The following is a 25661-nucleotide window of genomic DNA, read 5'->3' on the forward strand; positions in this document are numbered from 1 at the left end:
TTACTCAAAAGGAAGCAAGAAAGATGTCTTTGCAGACAACTCGTTAGTTTCAAAGACCAAAAGAAGTGTCTAGCTGAATTTCATGTCACCCAACTGAAGCCCCAGATTCAAGCAAAATGCCACCACCATTAAAAAAACATGGCAGGACTTGCTTCCTTGATTCTGCTTTTATCAGTCCATCTTTGCAGCAGAGGAGAGATGGGCATCCTCCAGCAAACGAACATGGACTGAAATCCTGGTAATGGTTACAGAGAGCCAAATAAGAGATTGAAAAGGATAAATTTTATGTGGCACTCATCCACCTGACCATGAAATAAAAACCGCACTGATGAGATAGCTATGGTGAAAATACAGCCAAACCACTACTTCGGTGCTGTGTTCACATGTATCAGCTATTGGAAAGTGCATTTAAAATAGAAGACTGAACAGGTTGAAATGTACCAATTTAAGCACCATTATTGACATTTTTAGACAAAAATATTAACAGAATGTAGTTAAGACAAAAGGGGTAAAATATCTTTGCTGAGTCAGTTTCATAACAAGTTGTTAATTAACTCTCCCAATTATGGAATTTAGAAGTAACCTATTACTTCCACTGAAGACAGCAGACTAAACCAACTAGGCTTCAACTTGGGCCACTAAGCTCATCTGAAGGAAAAGAATCACTCCAGCATGCAAATGACATGAAATAAAACATAAATTATTGAAAATTACATTGTTTATCCTAACAATTATTTACACTTCAATTTCAGCTACATATCAAGTTTCTAGCATAGGTTAAATGAAACAACTACTTTCTAAGTTTCTTTTCTCAAAAGTAGTTAACAGTAAAAGTAGTGAATAGAATCCAGAGAAGTACTGGAAGATGGCAAAAAAAAAAAAAAAAAAAAAAACTTAGACAGCATGAATGTAAGCTGAAACAGAAATTCTCTTGACACAAAGCAAACTCTCTGAAATTACCACATAACATCTCTAGAGGCTCCTCTCACTCTTACGCCCTGAGGACCTGGCCAAAACTAACCTCAACTTTTTTCACCCCTGACATTTAAAAGTCAGCCTTTGTTCCAACTGTGAATGTTTTTGTATATTACAAGAACAGTAATCAGTATAACATTTTACCCTTCTCCTTAGACTTTAACATTTTTGTAGAAGCGGTGAGGCAAGCAAGACTGGCACGCATATATATGTGTGTGTGTGTGTGTGTATATATATTCTATATCTGTGACATACTGTTACAGTTCCAAAAATGTTAATGATTGGGACAAAATGGTGAGATTATTTTTGGGTGGCTCCATACCTCAGAATTTTACAATGGCACGAAAACTCACTGATGTCTGGGAAATGCCTGTGCAGCTGGAATACTATCCAAGTTCTGATACCTAAGCCATAATGTAGTCTGGTGACATGTATGCAATTTGAGATCCCAATTTGATAAATACACATAACTTGAATCTTTCCAAGAAAGAACGTGACTGTATTGTAAACTATAATGTGGGCTCTGGAGTTTTGTATTCTATGATGGTGCATCTAAGTTTCGAGAAACATACACAAATAAGCTTCCCAAGGGACTGCAAGTCTTAATCATTTCTTCACAGAATTCCTGTGGCATTAAGACCACTATGTTTCTATGGCCTAGCAGGACAGGTATGCTGGTGTTATCCACTCTTGTATAAAATACATGTCAAATCAGACAAGCTTTTCATGAAGCTGTGAACTTCAGGCATATTTTTATTTATAGTTTTAAATGAGCTTGCAGCTGGTTTACGAGACCTACTGAACTGGCAGCATTCCTCTCACTAACTTGGAATCAAGAAGATTAAAGAGTAAACCCTGATCCTAGTAGTAACCAAAAATGTTCCTGGAATCTGAAGTACTACTAAGAGATGAACCAAAAGGAGCACCTTGAAGGTTGACAGCCCATCTTGTGGCTCTAACGAGGAAACATGACAAATGGTTTTACCACTAAGAATGCAAATAGGATAGATCTCTTGACACAAAGGGGGTCAAAATAAGCTGATACTCCCCTTTTGTCTTTGCAGTAGGAATGAAACACCTAATACCTGATTATTAAGCTTACATTTTCTGTTCTTCTGTCATTTAAATTAACATTCAGATGTCACTTCAATAATACCTTGTCATGAAGGCGTGGATGTGAAAGGTAATGCAGGAGTACAAACTCACTGAAACTATCTGTAATATTCACTAGTCATGCTTTCTTGCTCTCGTTAGACCTGGGGATTCCAACTCAGGTTTCCTGAAAGAAAGTCTGTCACTAGAAGATGTATAGGGGTCATTTGGTGTAGTAACCTACGCTTCTTCCCTTGTACCTCACACAACCAAGTTGTGCAGGGCAAAAAACTGTCATCTGCTTCTTCTTTCAGTCTGGAATGCATAAGCTCACTGAAAACACAGAGGAGTTCCAAATTCTTAATGAGCAAAGAGTTTCATTAGCCTTTGGACTGAAGGGGTACTGATCTTTAAAAGAGGTATTTTTTATGGCTTGAACTCCAACCCTGATAGTTATCTTCAGACACAGTCTTGATGGCATGGATGTGTCCAACCATCCAAAACATGTGCAGGCACACTGCATACAAGGCAGCATGACACACAGAGATTTTGGCTATCAGCTGCCCCTCCCCATGTAGATTTTACTTCTTCCCACTGCTCTGTGGGACTCCTTTTGTAAAAAGACAACCTGTTTTATTAATATTAGCCTTACTTTGACAGAAGCACATGGTGAGTGTCAACACACATTTAGAGAATGAGACAGAAGTAGATCTTGCCAAACAATTCCTGGTTTACTGTTCTTTTTCTTTTTTTAAACTAAAATTATTTTAAGTGATCCTTGTTGCTTTATTCTTTCCTAAATGGTAGCCATGAGATGCTGACCTAGTGCAAAAAAAGCCCTTGAAAGAATCATGCCATCTCTAAAGTGCCAAAAAATGATACTGCAGTTCTTGTACCAAAAAATTCCTTGTTAAATGTTATTCCCAGCCTACCAGGCAAAAAAAGAGTACAGAACATTTAATACACTATTCAGCTTTCTGGCCACAGCTTCCAGGAGGAACTGAAGAATCTCAACTTCAGGTTTTGAAATGTCTGTCCTGAAGCCATCCTCTACACCACCTTATGATCTAGCAAGCTTTCTCAGACAACTGAATCACTCTAGAATTAAGTATTCCTCCACCTCTGCCTGCTGATCCTTCTCTTCCTTGTGAAAAAAAAAAAAAGAGATCTAACAGAAGGCATCAACAATCAGAACAATAGAAGATACTGTGTATGAATGCATATCCTGAGCTGGCCAGATTGACAAGCATATAATAATGACGTCATAGGTAGACAGAGGAAAAAAAGTACTGAAGAATGTTACATTGCAGTCCTCCACCGTTTTCCATTGAAATGGTGGTGTCGGGATTCTCCTAGATTCTTGATGTGAAACTCCTGAACAGAAATTGAGAGGGCCTGCATGAAAGGCTGTATGCCACTAAAATGCATAGCAGTAAGACTATTAATTTTAATTTGCCATTAAGGTCTTGTACATAGATAGAAAACAGATGATACCAATGCCTCAACTATTGTATCTGACATCGTGTTTTCCGTAACTGAATGCCTTATCAGCACTGTCAATGTTGTATGAACTTGCAATGGAAACTTGGATCCTGGACCCATTGTACCAGATATACTATGAAGACAAAAGCAATGACACTGATCTAAAATCTGAAAATGTGCATACCAAAACCAAATCAGTCTATGCGTTTCAGCAGTACTGCAGACTCTCTTGCTATAATTTCTATCAAAACACAGAAATATCCATCTTGGACCACTAAGTACTTTCTTCATATGGAGCTTAAGTAAACTTCCTTAATATGAGGGAAATCTAGGTTTCATTTCTGGAACATGAGGAAGATAATTTCTTACAGAGAAGAGAACCTACATGAGGACCTCAGACAGGCCTGGACTGTACAGAACCATTCGCATTAATTGCTTGCTATAACAAAAGGTACATGCAGTTACAGGGAGTAGTGCTGCAACATAATAGTTATTTCTGATCTGATTCACATTTTTCAGTATGGACAACTAAAATTTAAATCTGTAAAAATACTTCACAAAAAATCTAAAACTTAACTTAAATTATAGAAAAAAAAATTTTAAAAAATATAAAGTACTGGCTTTTTTTCCAACTTAATTTCTAATCACTTCAGCTCTAAAGGTAGTATTTTTGAACAAAAATATTGGAATACTCCTACAGAGCCAGAAAATTGTTGCAAGTTGAAAGAATTCCCAGGATTGCCTATCTTACAGGAAAAAATAAAAGCCCAGACTTTGCCTCCTGTTGGTCAAATGATGTCTTTCTGGGTAATGCGGTTCCATATTTTAGCATATGGCCAGCTACCTATGACTTCATATTTAAGGCTGCACACCAATACAACTTTAAAATTGAGCATACATTCCTGTTTTATTCTAACACAGAGAGCCCTCTGAATATCCACTGCCATCTTCTAGTTTGTCATTTAATGACTTTTTAATAGGTAACTTACAAAAGAATGAAAATACAATTTCTCATCAACAGTATTACTTCCTATTGTTAACAATTTCTTGCAAAACACTAACTTATGTATTAGAAAAGAGCAGAACACACCTGTAACTTGTGTACTGGCAATTTATTCTACCAAAAAGAAAGGCTTTATATCCAGTTGCCAAGTAAAAAATTCCCAATTAAACGTCAACTCAATTAATCATTACTTCTCCTTCCCTGATTTCACATACATGCATCTTCTCTGAGAGGCCACAAGGCAAAACATGAGTCTCTCACAACATGTCTCCATTATTCTTCAAACTGCAGGCACCTAGTGTATCAAAACAACTACGGGTAGATAACAGAAGATGTACTGTCACTGGCATTACCCAAAGTAATACCAGACACCATCTACCTTTCTTAGGTTACTTTTGTGCGTACAACTATATCTCTTTCCCAATCACTTTACCAATCATAGTTATAACTATTAGGAAGAAAACTTTAGTGTAAGACTACACTAACTACGTGGTCAAATAAAAGAGTCTGCAAGGAAGAATAAAACTTTAGTTAAATCTTTCTGACACTTGCCTTGCTACAAAATGGCTTTTAATTCAATGCTGCTCCATCCCAAGTCAAATGTGCTTTCTATTTTTACCACTACAATGCATGGTAACAAATAGTCCCAAAATAACAATATACATTTGAAAAATAGCAGTAGCCCCTTCCCCTTGTCCGTTCTAAAAGGCAGTGAGTGATTTTTATGTTTTAAAAAAAACAGTTGCAAGGTTTATTCACCATGCCACTGGAATGCCTCATTACTTTTGTGTTCATCCAGTTGGCTATCTACTGATTCTTAGTCTGTATCACTTGAAAAAGCACTGTGACAAATTATTAACCCTTTTATAGGGCCACAGCACAGTAAAATTCAGCAAAACATAACCATCTCTCCTAGAAATGCCATTTACAATTATTAGAAAGTAAAAAATGACTGTGGATGAGCTGTCCATTCAAACTACAAAAAGATTTTCGATAAAGCCTATTTTTTATCTCCACCTGCTAGCAGGTCTTCACAATATGGCTTCCCTGACACAGCCTGACTTCAAAGAAAAACATCAGCAAGGTAAAACAGTGGAATAAACTGAAAAGCCAAACCAAAAATAGCAACGAAAAAAATTCACAACAATAAATAAGTAACCAGGACAAAATATAAAGCACAGGTGCTGAGAGGGAGAAGAAAAGACAACACAGAAAGAGACAGACAATTCAGAAACGCAATTTATGTCTCTAATGAGTTTACATGATACAAACAAATGCTAATACTAGATTAGATTGTTTATATAGAAGAATTATGCTATTTTTGTCGTATTTATGCTTACCTCACCCGTTTGCAAAAAGATTTTAGGTTGTGTTGTTTGTTTTTTTTTTTTTAGTTACCCAAATTTACCAGATTCCGTGGTCATCTGAAGTAATCCATCAAGAGCACTGGAAAGCAGACCTCTACTGGGTGCTTTTAAGTGACTTAATATGACAGGCACACCTTGGTATTCCAAAAATAAGGCCTTCCCTTCATCTGTCTTCAAGTCTATGCGAAGGGAATCAAATGCTTGAGCCAGGTAATCCACTGAAAGATACCAAATACAGGCAATAAAACTTACCATTAAGAAATATGTGAATAGCTAACCTGAGAGTTACTGTTGCAGATATATACTTACAAGTTAAATAGATGAAAATATTAAATTTTATTTTTATTTAAAGGCCGCCTCTGCTTGCTTTTATGCCTTCACAATTTGTTGAGTGGAGAAAAAAACTAATGACAACTCATAATGTTGAAGAAAAATATACTTACAAATATAAAGACCTTCTAATATTTCGCTTAAGAGGAAAGAAATTACAAGTTTGCATAGTTTGAAACGATGTTGGTTTCAACATCTGGGAAACATCTATTAAAGGAGTAAAGGACTGATTTGTCTGAGTAAGAGAAATTACTTTAATGAGAGCAACTACTCCCATTCCTTTCTATAAAAAGCAGTAGTTTAAGTTTCAGTGCACATATTTTATATATTCATCTATTGTGGAGTGCACTAAATTATACAAAGAATGTAGATTAAGTGAACCAATCTAATTTCTTAATTTCCTGATGTCAAATCTTTCTCAGTATCTTGGAATAGCATTGATCATCTGGAGTGCAGAAAATTAAGTATAAGGAAACAAATTTATCCCATAGCAAAATTTTAACTACAGTGCCATCTGCTGGATACTGACATTTTGAAGGAAGTGGGATGTACGTTCAAACCAAATGTGCCAGCTACCTTATCACTAGATCATTAGTGCCATGTGGTCAGGGTGATCAAAATTCATACACAGTGATATTTGGCGTATGTTTAACAACAGATCATATTTTCCATGTTATAGAAGTCAGCAATAAAAAGCAACCATGAGAAGCTAAACTAATTCATTCTCATCAATGGCACTGATCTGCTTAGGGTTAGTCAGTCTGCAGTAACTATTTATATTGCAATTTTCTGCATTGTTCTTATCAAACATTTCTAGAAACATGAGTATCAATTTAAGAGTAATTATCATGCTTCACCAAAATATCTTGACTGAAAAAGTTCCCTCCAACAGCTGAAATACTGTATATGTTCATTAATGATGTCAGGGTGGTCTTCCAGCATGTTTAAACCCTGTGTTTACTGTAAATACTCACAATATAAATGCTGCACAGGTCAGTTGAGAATAAAGACATCCTAATCTGCTTAACCATCTAATCCAGAAGGATGACTTCCATGAACAAGAACATTGCTCACTATCTAGGGATTTAAAATCTTCAGCATCCTGATTAGTGTCAATCAGTGTGCCAGAGAGTGCAGCAATTCTGTTATGTGGATCCCTGAACTTTCTAAGAAATGGCCCAAAATTAATAAAATATTTCATGCAAGAGACAGAAAAAAATCAGATGCCAAAGTAGGCATCTGATTCTGACACTCTTGCACGGTTTTTCAGGACTACCTTGAAAATCAACATGTCTGTAACCTGTCTTTGTCTCTTTATGTTACTAGCAGAAGGGATATGTTACTAGTAAAGACATTTAAGAATACAAACCATCTGAGAACAAAAGATAGCAAAAATAGAATCATGGAAAAATTTAGGTTGGAACCTCTTGCCCAAAGCAGGGACACCTCTGAAGTTAGATCAGATTGCTCATAGTCCCAATGAACAATTATTTTCTATCAAAATGATCTGTGCTTTTAAAATGTCTTTGAAAAGGGAAAAATAAATGGTTAGTATCACACAGAGTTGGAAAAGGGTTATAGATACACTTATTCTTATGCTATCCTTGTAAAACTTATTCTTGCAGAAAATCCCAGTTATGAGGCACCACACTACTAAGCTGCTGCAGGTAGGCAGTAATCACTTCTTACACCTGCTCTTAATGGTATATAATTAGTGTTTTCTGCCTGACTTCCATAAAAAGGGTCTGCAACACCTCTTGTTCCCTATTCTCTTGAAGAGAGGAGTCTTCATAACTAAAGGCAGCAGTTAACAAATCAGCTGAGAGAACAGTTCCTCTATTCTTTGACATATTATTTTCCACAGTTTTTTTTCTCACCATGTCCAGACTCAGTCTGATTCCTGTGAACTCGTAGTGTCTACTTTGAAACCTTTGCCTTCTCCCTCTCCCATGAGGCAGGGAAAACCCAGCTTCCCCTATTTCTTTGCCAACACAAAATTATGTAGGTTTTAAGCAGAAAATTCTACTTTACAATTATATACCTTCTGCTAGTGTGAAAGGTGGGAGGATGCTGGGGACAAACTGGAAACAGGAAGAAAAAGCTCACAGTGAAAGGAAAGAGTCATTCACCCTGTGATGTCCCCTTACACCCCCTCCCAATTCTTTTTGGTTAACAAAAGGCAGAGGTGTGAGCTGAAAATGATGTAGTTGCTTCAGATACAATAATCCCCTAACAGGCATTGAAGGACTATATTAAGGACTATAGTCCAGGCATCTGGACTATATTGTTTAAGAGGATATTTGATTCCACCCCCCCCAAGAAATAAATAAACAAAAAATCAAGTCTTTATATAGTCAATTTGATAATACGTGGCAATTATATTGGCTTTAGGATTCACAGGGGACCTATCGACCCTGCTACTTTTATGCTGATGGACTTTTTTTGCACAGGTGAACAAAGTTGCTTTATAGCAATCATCGAAACCATTACTGAATTAAAACAATTAAGTCAAAAGAGAAAGCTAATAATAGAAGTCAAAATAAGATATTCTTTTGGATTACTCCTCAAGGTGCAGACTTACGAATTAATAACATTCAACATAATTCAGATTAAGTACTACTGTTGAAGTTTTCAAAGAAGTCATATATAATTTAGAAATAGGTAAGAATTTGCTTTAATGACCAAAGTTAATCTAAGTTAATTTTAAAATATCTCTATAAATCAGACTGATTGAAGGTTCGTCTTCTCTGGGTTCTGACAGAAAAGTGTACACCAATCTCTAGGTCAAAAGGATAAGGAAAGCATTAAAAATCGGAGTTTGTGCCTCTTCTCATAGCGTGCTCAATACTCACTGCTCGCAAAAAACAGTCCATTTTTGCCATCACTTTAAAGTAAATGTTTTAGCCTTTTCAGATCATATCTGTTTGCAAAGAAGGCCTCACTGAGAAGATTTGCCACAGCATCTTGAAAGCTGCCCAAGCGGCCTAACTTGTCATAACGTGAAGCAGAAGTCACTATTTTTAGAGCTGTGTTGTCTCCTGATACGACCTTGTTTGCTTTTGCCTTGTTAACATAGTACATTACTATACTACATCAACATTGGAATTTTGGAAGATTTTTGGATAAAAAGGCCACTTTTCAGGCTAGACAAGTGGCTCTGGAGTCTAAAACATTTTACATATGCAGAACATAGTGCCTTTGCAAGTGAGTCTCCGTAACAGTGAAATCTGAATGGACAATCATATCAAGAACTGACAATTTCAGAGAGTAGCATTTTTCAATGTTGATAATGTTTTATGGGTAGCCACTTGCAGTGCCACACTTGGTAGGAGAAGAGGGGAGCAGCAGACAGGTAAGGGCTGGAGTATGAACTGTATACTGAATTTAGACCAAGGGACAAAGCAAATTCAAGACATATACTGTATCACAATTCAATCTAACAATTATAACCCACTGCACAAGTGGCTTTCTCCATGTGACTACAGATACATCAGAAATGCTTATGAGCATCAGGTTAATCTATAAAGACAAATGCAGCAAAGTTGCAACTAACGATGTCAGAAAAGAAACACTTGATCCTGCAGCTGATCAGCCTTTCAGGGGATAGGTAAACAGCCTACTAGCTGAAACAGGACAGTGCAATTCTAGAACTGTGCAAAATCTGCTACTTATTTCAGTTTATCAAAGAGCAACTAGCTGTGCCACTACATGCAGTAAAGATCTTGGCAATCCAATCATTGCTGTAGTGACAGTTTGACAGAATTACCAACACCTCTTCTCCCCTTATTCAGAAATGCTGATTTTTCTGACAAGAAGTTGTCATACTAAAAGGAACATACAAATTCCAACATGAAATGAATAATAGATTCATACTTGTTTCCAGTATATTTTGCTTCACAAGGTAGTAAAATTCAAGTAAAACAACTTTTTGCTAATGAAGCATAATAGATGCTACAGTATCACCAAAATGGTTTTTTGTCCAGACACATGACTGAAAGGAATAAATAAGTATTTTTTAAAAAATCAGAACATACCTTGTGTCACTGTTTTAAGCACAATTAAAGTTGATAGAAACCTCAAAGGCATACAGGGACTCTTAAAGAATGCTGCTGATTTTGATTTACTCTCTGTAGACTGTTCAGAAGAACTAGGTGGGTTTCCCTTACTTACTATGCCTTTGAAAATATCTTCGCCAAGCCTCCTCATTGTTGCTGTCATTGTTGCATGCTGTTTCAAACAATTCACACAGTTAGTGTAAACATTGAAACACATTAAAATCCTGTGTACTATGTAGAGATACATATGTTCCCCTACCGATTAAATATTAAATAGCAAATGATTTGACCACATATTGGAATATAATCTGTATAGGAGATACTACTTTGTGTTCCAAAAGCAGTTGAACAACATTATCATGGTGCCTTATCAACACATACTTCACAAAGAGACTAGCTGGTGAGGGCCCCTGATTGTAGGCATTATTTAAGTTGCCTCTGGTTCCAGAACAAGCTTAGCTTCAGTCAACTCTATTTTGTAAAGTTGCCTGAAGGTATAGCCTGTAAAAGCATTTACAGAATGAAGGTCTAAATATGAACCTTAAGAACACTGTACAGGCAAGTTCTGTTAAGACTTTTCAGCATAAACTATATAGAAATTTTACTTCAGAATCAAACTTCACAATATGCTCATTTAAAATATAGTTTCTTAGTAGCACTAAAACCAACAGCTTCCTATCCTATTGGATTTATACTCAAGAGATTTACAAAGTTTCCTACCTTATGCTTTAGCAAAAGCACTATTGACAGCAGTATGCCCTACACTGAGTCTTTACAGTACAGCTACTGTCTGTTTATTATACTGTTATATATTTTCTTATAGCAGTCTAGTCAAAGGGAGTAAGGAATGTCTTGTGATTAGATACTGAGCAGAGAACAGGAAAATCAAAATTCCTTTGCTGCTTTGTCACACACTTTCATCCATTTCAACAAATCTCATGCATAAAGTGAACCTAAAAATACTGCCTTTTCTAGTGCAAGTTTTGTAAATACATATGTAAAAATATAATTTCTGGGATGCTTAGACACCATAACAGAGATCACATGAAAACTATGTTTAGATATACAGTGCAAAATTTAAAATTAACTTGAAAAATAACTTATTTTTTTCATTTGCCATTTATCTGTGGTAAACACTATGTCTTTGCAAAGCATAAATTCAGCAGTTTCTTTTATATATACTACCTGAAAACATCCACTTTTCATATGAATTTAAAACACAAAATCCATTAATAATGTATTCTGGGAATTTTGTTTTTAAAAAAACATACGGCAAGGGGACTACTTGTTTTACCTGCATACCACTGTCTAGTTGTCTTATAGACCAGTAAATAAATTTAATCACGGGCATGTGTAGTTTAGGATTCACAAACGGCATCCACTGGAGTTGCTCAGTAGCTATCGGCAAAAGCTGTAACAATATACAAAAGTAAAGTTACATGCAGTATATGTAATAGTGTATACGCTAACCATACATGAAAAACAAACAAACAAAACCCCAAACTTCTCTGGGAGCTTAACAGACTACATACGCAAATACTCATTGAGCAGATCCAGTACTGGTAACAGAATTATACACATACACAGATTTTAAATTTTACAGAGGTTTACATGCAAAAGTGGAGATACATCATATGAGCTTAATCTCAGTAAATCCAATCCCAACAGCTAAAAATCTTTAATATAATGATGAAAAACAGTAAAAGAAGCAAACCTTGGTATCCCCAGAAAGAAAACAATAAACATGTTAAATATATGTCACAGTATCACCTCTTATCAGTCATAAAACAAAACTTTAATATCTAATATAAGCATAAAAATATTTTAAATTAGACATGTTGATCTCCTTAGAAAAAAGGAATCATGTACAGTATTACACATAAAACACAAGACAAATTATCAATTGACAGAAGTGACTTGAAATAAAGTGCTGAAACTCTCCAGTTGAGACTGAACACTTTTCCTTAAAAATGATCTGTATGCTTTACAAATGACAAATTATATGTTACATCTCACTGATGGAATTAATACTGACTTACTAAGAGTTGTTTTGTTTTAATTACTGTATCCAAAGCATGTATAAAACAGGCTGACCTGCAACATTCTCAAAATCATTTAATCCAAAAACATTTTCACACAAGCAAACAATCCAAACCCCTTTACCTTCGTACACCTTTCCTGGGTGCAGGTTTTTTTGGAGGTCTGGGTAACCAGATATTTATGACTGTCCTCTCTTTCTTCTTGTATTTTTATTTTGCTAAGGTGCTGGTCTGAGATCCAATCCATAAGAAAAGTTAAGAGCTCATAAACTTGTGAATTCAATGGTAACTGTAATACATCCACAACATCAGATATTTCAGCTTTCAATTTAATGATTTTTCTAAGCCAAAATAGTAACAGACTGAAATACATGAGAGTACATTAGTTCTGAAATATTATGCATAATTTAAAGGATGATGAGTATATGTCTGATAAAATCTCGGGGGTAAGTTACTGTATTGGGAGCTTGTGGAAAACATTATATTCAAGGAAACAGTGGTCCTGAACAGGCCGTGTCTGCTCTGTCAGGTCTACCCAGAGTTTGAGAAGCCTCTATGTTAATATAAGCTGTAACTAACAATATCTCTGGGAAAGGTAAACTGTATGTGGATCAAGGCGTGGACGGTGGTGATCCTGACCAGGAGACCACTGTACTAGTCAAAGATCCACATCACACGTAACCTGAGCAGGCGCAGACTGTGCTGTGCTACACAGATCCCTCGGCCGCAGGATAAACTCAGCCAGTTCACTGTACCAGGAGCCTGCAGGCAGCTCCCACTGGTGATCACACCTCCTGCCTGGCCTTGTCTTTGTCTAAGAGGGCAACAAGAAGTTCTCCTGTGAACGTCCTTCATGAACAGAGCTGTTTTCTTGTAAGAAAACTATATAATAGCTTGAATGACCAAAAAGGAGGAGCTTCTCTCCACAAACAGGACCCGCTCAGTGTGCCCTGGGAAAAATCCACCAGGGCTCCATCTGATGCTGCACAAACACAAGGTTCCCAGCATCCGAAGGGACATAATATTTACTTGCTATCTATATTCCTCCTCTTATTCTGTCTTATTAGAACAGCTATTTCATTAAGCCATTTGTTGTCAGGCCTTTCTTATAGAGATCCAGAAAGAACCCTGTATTGTTTTCCTCTCTCTCTCACACTTCACCGCCATCCCTACTACAGAACAGGTACTATCTGTGATGATTTCTGGCTGTGAAATAATAGGCACATTATTTTTTACTTAGACAAATAGAAAGACCTTATAAAAGGCCTGGGAAAAGATTTTTGCATACAGATTCACTCCATTTTGTATTTCTGGCCAAATGAATTACACGAGAAAGCAAATTTTTCATGTCCTTTGCATGTGGAAATTCTCATTTCAATGTGCTAGACCTCTACACCTGACCACACAATACACTGTTAAAATTTACCTGAGTAACTAGTTCTGTTAGAAAAAGAACAAAGACTTAATGAAATTGTTATTCTGTCCCTGTACTACACTGCAATGAAATACTCCATGAAAAGTATCCAGAGGCACCTGAAGACAAGCTGCACAAACAGTTCTCTAAAGACTTCAAAAGCTTTCTTGTCTCTACCTTCAGATAATTTTTTTCCTCATCACTCAGAACTATAACTACTGATAAACTGTTTATATTTCATCTGTGACCAAAGTACACTAAAACCTATGTAAACACAGAAATATGTTTGCTATATATAGACAGCACAGTTTTAAGGCATCTGATGTAATTAAGTGGGATGGTGTGAATATCTCTTTCCCATTTCACAGTTTAGCCTCTAGCTGGAGAAAATCATTACCAGTTCGGAGATGTTTGGCAGAGTACTACCAGAGGACTTGCTACTAAATGGAACAACTTGGAGTCAGAAAGCATTTCATTAAGTGATGTAAGAAGATATTTTAAGGAAAACAAGGTGATCATTTTGTAACTGTGTATGAACACTGCATTTATTCTCTTCACCTCATTAAAGACTATTCCTCAAGAAAATAACAGTAGTACAATCTCCTCTGGCTTACAAAATTAAAGTTCTTTACCTGATACCTCTGAATTACTACCTTTTAGCTGGTGTTATTCATGCAAACAGTGCTGTACTATAGCAGCAACTAGAAAGTTTAAGATTTGCTCTGACACAGCAAAAGAAGCCATTTACAGTGTAAGCATGATATAATTTTAACTGACAGACGAACAATGGCGTGAGAGGAAGAGAAAAACATAGCCTATAAAAAATATATACATGCACTATATATATATACACAATATGAAAACCAATGACATTTTTAGCAACAGGCTTAATTGTTAACTGTCTGTTTTCCCCCAATATGTATCTTTTCTTACTGTAACTAATTCACTCATAAAATAAATAAAATTTGAAGTTACATTTTCTAATTTCTAGCAGATACACAGAGAATGTTACATTGCCTATTGCCTTCAGAATCAATCTTTCATTTTGCCCAACTCTTACCTTAAGAATTTTTGACGTTACCATCACTTTTTCGTGCTTGACAGGTTTACTTTGTTGCACCACTTGACATATATCCTTAGACTTCCGCACCATTAAAAACTCATGCTTCCTCTACAACAAAATGTAACAATGAATTATATTTCAATTGTTACTTATAAAGGAAGTGGATACATGTAAGAACAAACCTTACTTGTAGATTCTCTAAACGAGCTTGTACTTTTCTTGCTTGACTTTCCAACTTCTTGTTCAGCTCAGTTGCATCACTTAACTGAAAGAATCAGAAAATATTCAAGTATCTGTAAATTCAAAACTCACTTCTTGACTTAATTATCCCACTGAAATAATTTGATGTGGTTGTTGAGCAGCTAAATTATTTAAGTTCAAGTTTTTTCTTCTGAGCATGTAAAATGCGAGAAACAAAACCATCATCCACCTCCTCAACAAATCACAGAATCACTGACTGGTTGAGGTTGGCAGGCACTTCTGGAGGTCATCTGATCCAACCCTCCAGCTCAAGCAGGGCCACTGAGAGTCAGCTGCCCAGGACCATGTCCAGACAGCTTTTGAATATCTCCAAGGTGGGAAACTCCACCACCTCTCCGGGCAACCTGTTCCAGGATAAATAAGACAGCAGTAGCTCTTTGTTGACGTGCAGCCAAACCTTTCAGTTTGCAGGGGAAGAATAAGCACTACAGTGCCTCTCTAGATATACAGGCACTACACATTTGATTACTTTTCATGAAGAAGTGACATAAAATGGAGGCCACATTTCAAGAATGGTCTAATAGTCTTGTGAATGAGGAGGATGAAAGTTTTCTTCTCTGCAGAAGGAATCAGTTACTGACCATGCCACGAAAAATGGCATGTGAGAAAAAATGTGAGGAACTGTAACCTCCATTTAAATATAAGAAACATGCTCTACGCATACAACAATGAACAGCACGATTTTCATGGAAGCCATCAGTTTACACAGAAATGGAGAGATTTTATAGTGAGGGGAAATAAAGAGATAGATGGGTTGCACCACAACTATCAACATTCTAGGAGTTAGGTCTGACCTTCTCTAAGAGAAAGAATAAGGCCCTTGTATATTTTTGTTGTACTCAGACTATCAGAACTGTAATTAATTCACTGAATAAACAATGGTCAAATAGTTTAGATAGCAATTGGTGTGTCAGCACTTTAGGTCAGACTGAACAGTCGAGTGAGATGCAAATTCTTACTCTGTATGAACCACTGTCTCAGTTTAAGAACTGAGAAAATACTAATTTAATACTAATTAACATTTGTAAAAATAACTGAAAATACTGAGCAAACATGAAGTTAGAAATACACATTCTATTTTTTAATAGAATGAACACAGCAATTCAGCACAGGCTGGATTCTATTATGTTATAAAATACTTTCGCTCCATCCACCCTCAGTTTACTTCAGAGGACATGGATTTGTCCTACCTAACAACTAGCTGCTGCTAGTGGGTCAGAGGAGTAAGTCCAACTTTTTTTATACTGTAGAAGATCAGAGAGGCTAAATTTCAAGTACTAGAAAAAGGTGTGGAAAGTACTTTCAGCCATTCATATAATTCTTATCTTACAGAAACAAAAAATCAGCAATTTTGCAAACTTAAGCTATTCAAATATTTAAAATTGTTAACTGTAACTTATAAAATTATTATTAACAGGAAATAACTAATTTTACCTGTTTCCTTAAAGAGTCATTCATTTCCTTCAAGGTGTCAAATGACGACTTCAGCCTTCTATTTTCTTTAGTTATTTCTCTCAAGGCTTCTGTCAGCTGTTTAACTTCTGCCTCATGTTGCTATAGAAATATCAAATTTAAAAACGTGATTTATAAGAGACTCTTTTAGAAACAATCCTAAACTAAGTTCCATTTTAGTGTTAAAATAACAGGACAAACTTTCAAAGATCAAGTTTATAATTGTGCATGGCCAAATTTGCACGTTCAACCAGTAGTGAGAAAAAGAACATCCACACTGCATATTAAAAAGAATCTATAAAGAAACAGAACAACGTGTACAGCCAATTGTTCTTATTCTTTGCAGATTCTACCAAAACCAGATTATATCAATATGTACATATCTCAGACAAGTTAAACGTGCGAAAGGTTTATGAACTAAAACCAATGACAGAGCTTTTATTGACAGCTTATTCTTCCATGCAATTACAAAAAATTGTGATTGTTTTGCAGCAACTTCTGAGTTTTCAATTACTTTTTCTGGTTTTGCTCACCCTGAATGATGCACAACAAGAAACTAATCCTATGTCTCTTAGGGCAGTGCTCTGGTTTACAGCACAAGCATATGAATTGCTAACTACAACCTGAATATCCACTGCTATTCTTCTCGTTCCCCTGAATCTTATTTTAGATTTAATCTTCTCTGGACACCAGTGCATCTGGTGTACCTCAGATTTGATAAAACAGCGAAGTTTTATTTTACTGAAAATATTCCAGCCATGTATACTTACTATCTTTCATTTCCCCCCTTCCATGAATTCACTATTCTTCACTCATTCACCCACTCATTCTCTACTTTCCATATCCAGTCATATCCTTTCTTCCTACATGTGCAAATGACAAAAATAAAGCACAGCAGAAGTTTAAAGTAAGCAAGCCCTGAAGAGATCCTTCTCTATTATGGGTCCCTTCCAACTCGAGTTATTCTAAGATTCTCTATTTCTGCTTGGAAGCACAGTAACTTCCATTCCAGCTATATAGACAAAACATCTACAATTCCTTTTTTCTCAACTGCTGCTCTTCTTCAGTCAGTAGGATCAAAACAGCTGTGGGCAGGACATTCTTGTCTAAAGCACCTACCCACACTTGGCTAAGACAACATGAAATGACGGATCCCCTTTTCATATGAACAAACTTGCAGACACTGCCAACATACAACTGAGTGCGCTCTATCACATCACATGCATGTTTCACTTCCATTTTCTACCTACACAGTTAAGAGCTTTATTTGAAGTTCAGTAACTGCTCTAGGAAGAATCAGTACAGAATTATTAATCTGAAAGGTAAGTAGAACCAACTCAGTTGTTAAACCATAGGGTTGTAGGTGATGCCAGGATGTCTAAAGCCATCCACTTCCATAAGCAAATCAGGCCATGTCATCCATATCATAACCAGCTATATCATTTCTCTCCTGCCAGATACTTGCCTAGTCTGTTCTTAAGTCCTCCAATACTGAAAACACTGCAGTCTTACCAATCTACCTGTCCCTACACCTAACTATTTTTGTTTAGATCTAGTTTTTCCTAATACTTAACCTAAATTTCCCTTACTACCACTACTTCTCCTACCACAGACATGAAAATAATATTAGTTTCTTCCTCTTTGTTGCAGCCTTTTATGTAGCTGAAGCTTGGCCTGTTCACCCTCAATTCATCCTGTATGTTGAACTCATGCATCCGCTCATCATCCTCTATTTCTGCAGCTGATACTTCTATTCAAGTGCAGTACTGCACACTCACACCTTCCAAATAGTATAACGGCTTTTTTCAGGCCTACTGTAACTTCAATTTGTCAAGATCAGTTTTAATCCTAACATTCTTTTTCAGTATGCTTGAAATTCCCCCTCACCTGCTATTTTCTTCAAATTCAATAAATGTTCTCTTTCTCACCATCAAACTTCTTATTGAAAATACTGAATAATACTGGACTGAAAAGATATTCCAGAATGCATTATGTACATTCCTTCAACTTTACCGTGAACTACTGTCTCACTACAGCTTTACACCAACTGCATTACATCTATGTTATACATTCCTAATAGGATTATGAAAATGTCATGCAAACCTGTATAAGAAAAAAAGTCTAATTAAGTCCAGACATATATATTCTCTTCTATTAGCAATGCCTATTACCTTGCTGTAGAGGAAATGAGACTGATTTGAAAATTTGTAATTAACATAGGCTAGCAGTTATTTATTGTATTGTTTTCTGCATTGTGCTTCCTGTGGTTTGTTCATAGCTTGTTTCAGGATTTAGTTAGTTATCTTGAGAACTGGCATTAAGTTGATGGCTGTACAACTCTTTCTCTTTTGAAAAGAAAGATACCACATTTTTTTAGTCTTCTAATACTCCACTTGACCTCCACAAATTTCCACAGATAACCACTATTTTTTCCTGTGTTTTCATCAGCCAGTTCTCTAACTGGTGTAACATTTTTAAAACCCAGAAGATTTGAAACATCTAAATAAACACCTTACCCTATTCTGTCCCTGTTCAAAAGTTGAGTTCCTGCTCCTCTGACACCCTTTTCCCCTTTTTAACATGTAGTCTATTCTCCCTCTACAGCTTGTGGGAAAGGTTTATCTGAATACTTCAAAGAAATTTGATTTCTTAGCTTACGTTTTTGACACAAAGTACACATATTTAAGGACTTCTCTTGGTGATCTTCTGGATAATAACAAAAACTTTTCACAAAACCTAAATTCAACAACAAACACCCAAAAAAGTAGTGTTGTAGAACATATTTTTCCATTGTTGAAATCATACCATTTCGTTTCCTCTGACACCCCCAAAGTTAGGTTGATCTTTTCTTGCTTTAAACTTCTTGAGTGTTTTTCTGCTAATACTCTCTGCAATATTTGTTAGGTCATGAGATCTCATTGTGTCTTAAAGCCTTCCCAAGGAAATCTACTTCAACTACAGCTAATGCAAAGACACTCATTTAGGTTACATACAATTACAGACAGACCACAATTTTTTCTCTAATACTGATCATACAGTTTTTGCTATTTTAGAAACAAGTTACCTTTCTTTTCTAAATTGTAACAGTAAAATGTACCTACACATCAAACAACTAGAGGCACCATTCTGAAACAGAAGCCATACAAAAACCCTATCAATATTGTTTGGTACTTTTTATGTAAACCTTTCATTTGTGGATTTCAAGAACTTTAAAGAAATAAGAATTATATCCAGCAAACATGTGACGACTTAAGATAACTGCAAACAAGTTAAATGTCATGTAGAGCAATAAATATCATTAAATATATTACTGCACCTCTTTCATAATTCCAAACTTCGTGTGAACTTCTTCCTCAACACCTCTTATTTTAGCCAAAGCTGCTTCATGTCTGAAAAACAACGCTTCTCGTTCTGTTAGAAAATGTTCTCGTTTCTGGAGTTGCAGAGCATATCCCTGCTGTGCTGAACTTTCTTTCTGTATCAAGGAAACAAACGTTGAAACAGCTTTAAAACCTATGAAATTATCACAATTTATAGTGAGTTTGAATTTTCTCTCCCAGAGATATCCTTAGTTTTTTGTAAAATTATACACTGTTGTACAATAGCTTACTAATTAAAAGTGATGGACACCTATGTTCAGTTTTCCCACACATGACTTCAATGCGCAGCCCAATGGCTCAGCCTCTCAAGATTCAACTCTACAGGGTTGTTCAAGTATAAACCTAGACAATAAAACTCAGGCTTTTGCTTCCCAAAGTTTTGGATAATGATATTAACTGTACAACAAATACAACTGAGTCTGATGCAACTGTCTATCCTGAACACTAGATTACTATACTGTTTCTTCAATTACTGGGAAGCATCTATGAAAAAGTGGTGAGGAAAAAAAAAAAAAAGAGATACAAAATTATTTTTGCAAAAGACAGTCCTGGCAGGGAATCTAGCAGAAGCATGGGAAATATTGCAGAATAAAACCATATAGGAGGTTCCTCTGCTAGTGGCCTAGGCCTACTAGGGGATGAACTGTTGGGATTCCCCAGCAGTAGAAAAATAAAGATAAGGCAGAATGGAGGGTTTTCACAGGAGGCCATAAAGAAAAGCACTCCTGAATGCCTAGAGCCAGGAGAATAGTTTCAGATGCTCTCAGAAGCAGCAATGGTTTGCAGGAACCTCCCTCCATGTCCACAGTGTGTCACAAGACACTCCTCTTGGATGCAGCAGCACTGGGTTCAAGCTCCCTCAAGCTGAATTTTATCTGATCTACCCACTATGCAAGTCAAAGCACCACTACCAAATCAGTGAATTAATTTAGGAGAAGAGGCAGATGATGAGAGTTTTAGTATATAATTAATTGTGATTAGTATAAGTAATAGTAGTAAGTAATAGTTTTAGTATATAAGTAAGTTCTAGTATATAAATAATAGTGATTTAGCATATAAGTAATTTCTGAATCCTCTGTCAAAAGTGAGAATCTTCATAACAATACTCAACCAAATTTTTAAGGCAATTCCAGTTCCTACCTGGAGCTTCTGATGTATGACAAATAACTCATCATAAATTTGACTGACGTGAGGCGGTATTGAGCCTTGACTATTGCATGCTTGAGCACCAGTTCCACTCACGGTTTTCCTTACCAGACCATTGGTAATATTTTCATCACTATTTTCTTGTGTCTTTGCAGCCAAATAGGATTGTAAGGCGCTGCCTATGGAAAGGAAAACCCCATTTTACATTAAAAAATTACTCCTAGATAGATAATGACATAACTTTTGTTCCAAAACAGTGAAAACTTGTTTTAGACCTTTAGAGCAAGAGGTATCAAAATGAGAAAGTAATCTAAAGAATTATGGAGAATTGCTCAAAGCTGTATTCCATGACTTGTTTGACTTGATCAGCAATCAATGGAGCTTTAGAAGTAAAACTATGCCCTCTGCTTCAATATAGAAATTCCATAGATATCTGAATGAAATCTATGCACAGACTGAATCATAGTATAGCCAAAATCTCCTATTATTTTTGTAAGGGCTTTCAGGCAAGTGATTCACTGCTGACTAGACCCTGACCTGACATTTAAGTTAACAAAACAAGACTTAAGAAACTACTGGACACAACATGAGAAATTGCTAGACATGACAGATTGCAATGTAAGAAGCTGATTCCACAAATAGTCAAATGGCCAAAAGTCACAGATCATTGAAGGGAAGTATTGGGATCTTTTAGGGAGAGACATCTTGCAAGGCCAGCTGCATCCAAGTACTACATTAGGTCAAAATTACCTAGATGACAGTATCAGAAACACAAATTTGGGTACTGTGCTGGTTTTGGCTGGGATAGTTTATTTTCTTCATAGCAGCTGGTATGGGGCTATGTTTTGAATTTGTGACCGAAACAGTGCTGATAACAGCAGGGTGTTTTAGCTATTGCTGAGCAGTGCTTGCACAGAGTCAAGGCCTTTTCTGTTTCTCATGCTGCCCCACCAGCCAGAGTAGGCTGGGAGCACACAAGAGATTGGGAGGGGACACAGCTGGGACAGCTGGCCCCAACTGACCAGAGGGATATTCCACACCATATGACGTCATGCTCAGCAATAAAAGGCAGGGGAAGAAGGAGGATGGAGGGACTTTCAGAGTTGTGGCACTTCTCAATTAACTGTTATGCATGATGGAGTCCTGCTTTCCTGGAGATGGCTGAACACCTGCCTGCTGATGAGTAGCAGTAAATGAATTCCTTATTTTGTTTTGCTTGCACACGCAGCTTTTGCTTTACCTATTAAAATGTCTTTATCTCAATCTATGAGTTTTTTCACTTTTAACTTTCTGATTCTCTCCCTTCATACTGGGGGCAGGGGAAGAGTGAGCAATGAGCTGTGTGGGGCTGAGCTTCCTATGGGGGTTATACCACAACAGGTGTAGCAAAACTCAGGCCAACGGGGAAAAAGTAATTAGGGATGGGTTGTTTATTTGGCAGGCAACTGGGGAAGAGAAAGGAAGGATAATGAGAAGGGGCATCAAGAAACAAGAAAAAGGTTACTAGATAAGCAAATTATGCAATCAGGGCTAACTGGTGGTATGTATCAGGCAGCCCTGTGGTTGATTGCCCACCACAGCTGGAGCAGGACAATAAACCAGCACTGTTGCAGAACAACAGGTTGTCTGCTTCACGGGTGAGGAAGGAGAGCATAACTAGGACAATGACACATAAATCATAACAGCAAAAAAAAGGGGGAAAACATAAAAAAGTAATTTCTGAATATATCTGAAACAAATGTGTGTGATATTTATCAGGGTTTTGTGTTTATTTTGCCTTTGATCCCAAATACTGTAAATTATGCTATTTTCCCAGTGCAATTCAATTCTTTTTTTTTTTTATTATTTTATTTTCAGAAAGAATATATTTCCAGAAAGCTGTTCTTATACTCTCTCCACCCATTTAATACAACTCTTGATGAGAGTCTGTTATAGCTCCATTGATCTGTTCTGCCTGGCTTCTGAGATTCCTTTTAGTCACTTAGGCTGGCTGGCTGTCTCCACACTTCCAGATACACTTTCAAAAGAATTCAACAATGTTCTTCTAAACATAAAACTCTCCATAAGAGACAGAGCTACACTGATTCACAAACTCCTCCAATCGAGGCAGCATTTTCAAACACTTGCAGTGAGTTACTGCCAGCTGATACAGTCTTCCAGCTAGAATTTCTTGAGTTAACTGAACAACAGATAACATTCTCTACGCACGGCCAGTTTTAAATCCTTAAACTGACAAAGACATCTGACTTAAAAGACTTGTAGTATTTGTTAATGCAGCTAGCTACTTAAAATAAAACAAATCAAAACAAAAAAACAAACCCCATCCTGTTTCTTCATTCGTATTATAAAGTCACCTGGCAACCAGTTTCATAAAAGGTTGATTTTTCTTTTTAAAATGTATGTTAGTATTGCATCAATTATGTCTGGACCTCTTAAACTAATTCTAAAGAAGTCATACTTACATGAAAGGTTAAATCCCCAAATTAAAATGTACTTTAGGTGATTACTGTATTTCTGAACTGAACAGAAATACCTTCACTAGAAAGATTTTAAAGTACATGTTATACTTCACAAAGAGTTGAAAAGTATTTAAAGTTCAGTATTTATTACCTGTTTCCACATATATAGCTGTATTTTGAACTACATCATTTTCAGAGCAATTAATGGTCTTTTCTTCTATTTCTAGACCACTTGAATCACAAAAAGAATCTTGCTCATCATCAACACTAAAAAAATACAAAAAAGCAGTAATTTGAAATTACTTAGTCCCTTTCTAACATACCACATATAGAGCATTAAGAGAAGTTTGTATAAAAATGTAAACATTGCTCAATCTAAGATTTTGATAGTTGACTGAAAACAAATAGCAGAGTTAAATCATTTGGATCATTACTCAGAAGATTTTAACCACAACAATTAGTAATGCTGCTGATTTAAAAGCAGTAACAATAACTAGAATTTTCATGCTGTAAGCACATGTATGCAGCAGATAAAATCAACACTCTTACCACCAACCACCAAATTCCTGGAAAGCTAAAACTACAAATCCCCTTTTTTCATATTTGGTGTAAAGTAGCCCTGAAAAGAGATTTGCTGGCTTTGGGAATCAAATTATATCTAAATAAACTTAAAGTTGTTCATCAGTCTGAGCTGTTTGCTTTCCTCCTAGCTCAGCTTTTATCACCAGTTCAGTTTATATCATCCCTGTATCCCATTATCAATTCAACATACACAGATTAAGAAGTGAGACAATACTCATCAAAATCAGCATTCACATTATTTCATATATTAGGTACAAACAATTCTTTACTTAACAAGAACACAAGAATCTTAAAATGACTTTCGGATCTGTGCAATCCAAATGTACTGTTTACTCATGGGTTTTCTGGATTATGAGGGATAATAAATGATAAAGGAGACCTGAAAACACCTCTTACCGATCCCAGTCTTTAAAGCTTTGTAGGAAATCACTAGAAAATCTGATGCTGTTCTCTCTTCCATTTTCAGTAAATTCTGACTCTAAAGAACACTTGGATAAAGAAATAGTTGTATTTTCCAGTAAGCTGTCCATGTCACCTGGAATATATAAAATAACAATAATAATTTTCTTTTGCATTTGAGAAGCTGACAGTAAGAAATTGACAAAGGCTTATTAGAAATGTTTGCCATGTAATCCTGTAGGTTTAGGAACTAAAAAAAAAACACTGATGCAGCCTCACAAATGAATGAAGTATAATAGCTCAAACTATAGGAAAAATTATTTAGTTTTCAAACCAGGTTTGTCTTTCTGAAGTTTTACAGCTTGCCTTCGTGTACTAATTTTTCTGTAACCAAAGTCTGATAAATACAGTTTTACCCTGCTGTCCACATGCACCAGCAACATGTGTTTCTCAAGAAGCCTATTAAATGTATATGTATCTTTAAATTAAAGCCAAATGAATGCATTAGGAGGTGGGCTGCTATCAACTACCTCAGGCAGGACTTAAACACAAACTGCTTGGGAGCTCTTGTTCTAAAGTATCCTTTGTGCTCTTCACCTGAATGTTAACATTGCCAGGCTGGCTCCAGATATCATAAACCCCTGATCAAAATGAGAAAATACAAAACTACTTAAAACAGATTTAGTAATGATACAGCTTTAGTGTATATTTTCCCTGAAAAAGACATCAAATCACCATTGTTTGTTATTACCTTTGTATACCGGGGAGCTTCCACTCTTATATTCTGTATGTAATGCACCTGAAAGGCAACCCTGCAAGAAAGCACAAAACCACTGTAACATAGTCAGAATTTTCAGGGAAAGTTTATGTTACAACTTACTTGTTTAACAGTTACAACACCTTGTGACAGAACGTACCGACTTTGAAAAGGGAAGTATACATTAAATATATAAATGTAAATGGCCCTCATATTAATATAAAGAGGCAAACATAATCCCCCCACTCCAATAATGAAATATTCATAGTGTTATATGTTAAAATATTTGAGAGAATACAAGACATTATGAAACAGTGACATAAAATAAGGGCATAAAAGTAGGATTAGATAATCATGGAAACAGTGCCATCTTTACATCTAGGCTTCTTATGTCAGTTTCCTGTC

At 36.1% G+C, this 25661-nt stretch overlaps 1 protein-coding gene across 1 annotated transcript in view; it reads right to left on the bottom strand.

Moving 5' to 3' along the window:
* The window catches only part of CCDC138 (coiled-coil domain containing 138), a gene marked incomplete at its 5' end in the record, with an annotated part of 36998 nt that extends 11687 nt beyond the window's left edge, over nt 1–25311 (bottom strand). Inside the window, 12 exons of the mRNA XM_010296824.1 lie at nt 5961–6137; nt 10284–10476; nt 11599–11715; nt 12468–12632; nt 14818–14928; nt 15008–15085; nt 16516–16635; nt 19850–20008; nt 21054–21238; nt 23670–23785; nt 24497–24635; nt 25251–25311. Of these exons, the coding sequence (XP_010295126.1) occupies nt 5961–6137; nt 10284–10476; nt 11599–11715; nt 12468–12632; nt 14818–14928; nt 15008–15085; nt 16516–16635; nt 19850–20008; nt 21054–21238; nt 23670–23785; nt 24497–24635; nt 25251–25311 (1621 nt within the window). The remainder of the gene's footprint in view (nt 1–5960; nt 6138–10283; nt 10477–11598; nt 11716–12467; nt 12633–14817; nt 14929–15007; nt 15086–16515; nt 16636–19849; nt 20009–21053; nt 21239–23669; nt 23786–24496; nt 24636–25250) is intronic.
* Between the last annotated feature and the right edge of the window lie 350 nt (nt 25312–25661).

The sequence above is a fragment of the Phaethon lepturus genome, unplaced genomic scaffold (genome assembly GCF_000687285.1).
Source record: "Phaethon lepturus isolate BGI_N335 unplaced genomic scaffold, ASM68728v1 scaffold20661, whole genome shotgun sequence".
Taxonomy (NCBI): Eukaryota; Metazoa; Chordata; class Aves; order Phaethontiformes; family Phaethontidae; genus Phaethon; species Phaethon lepturus.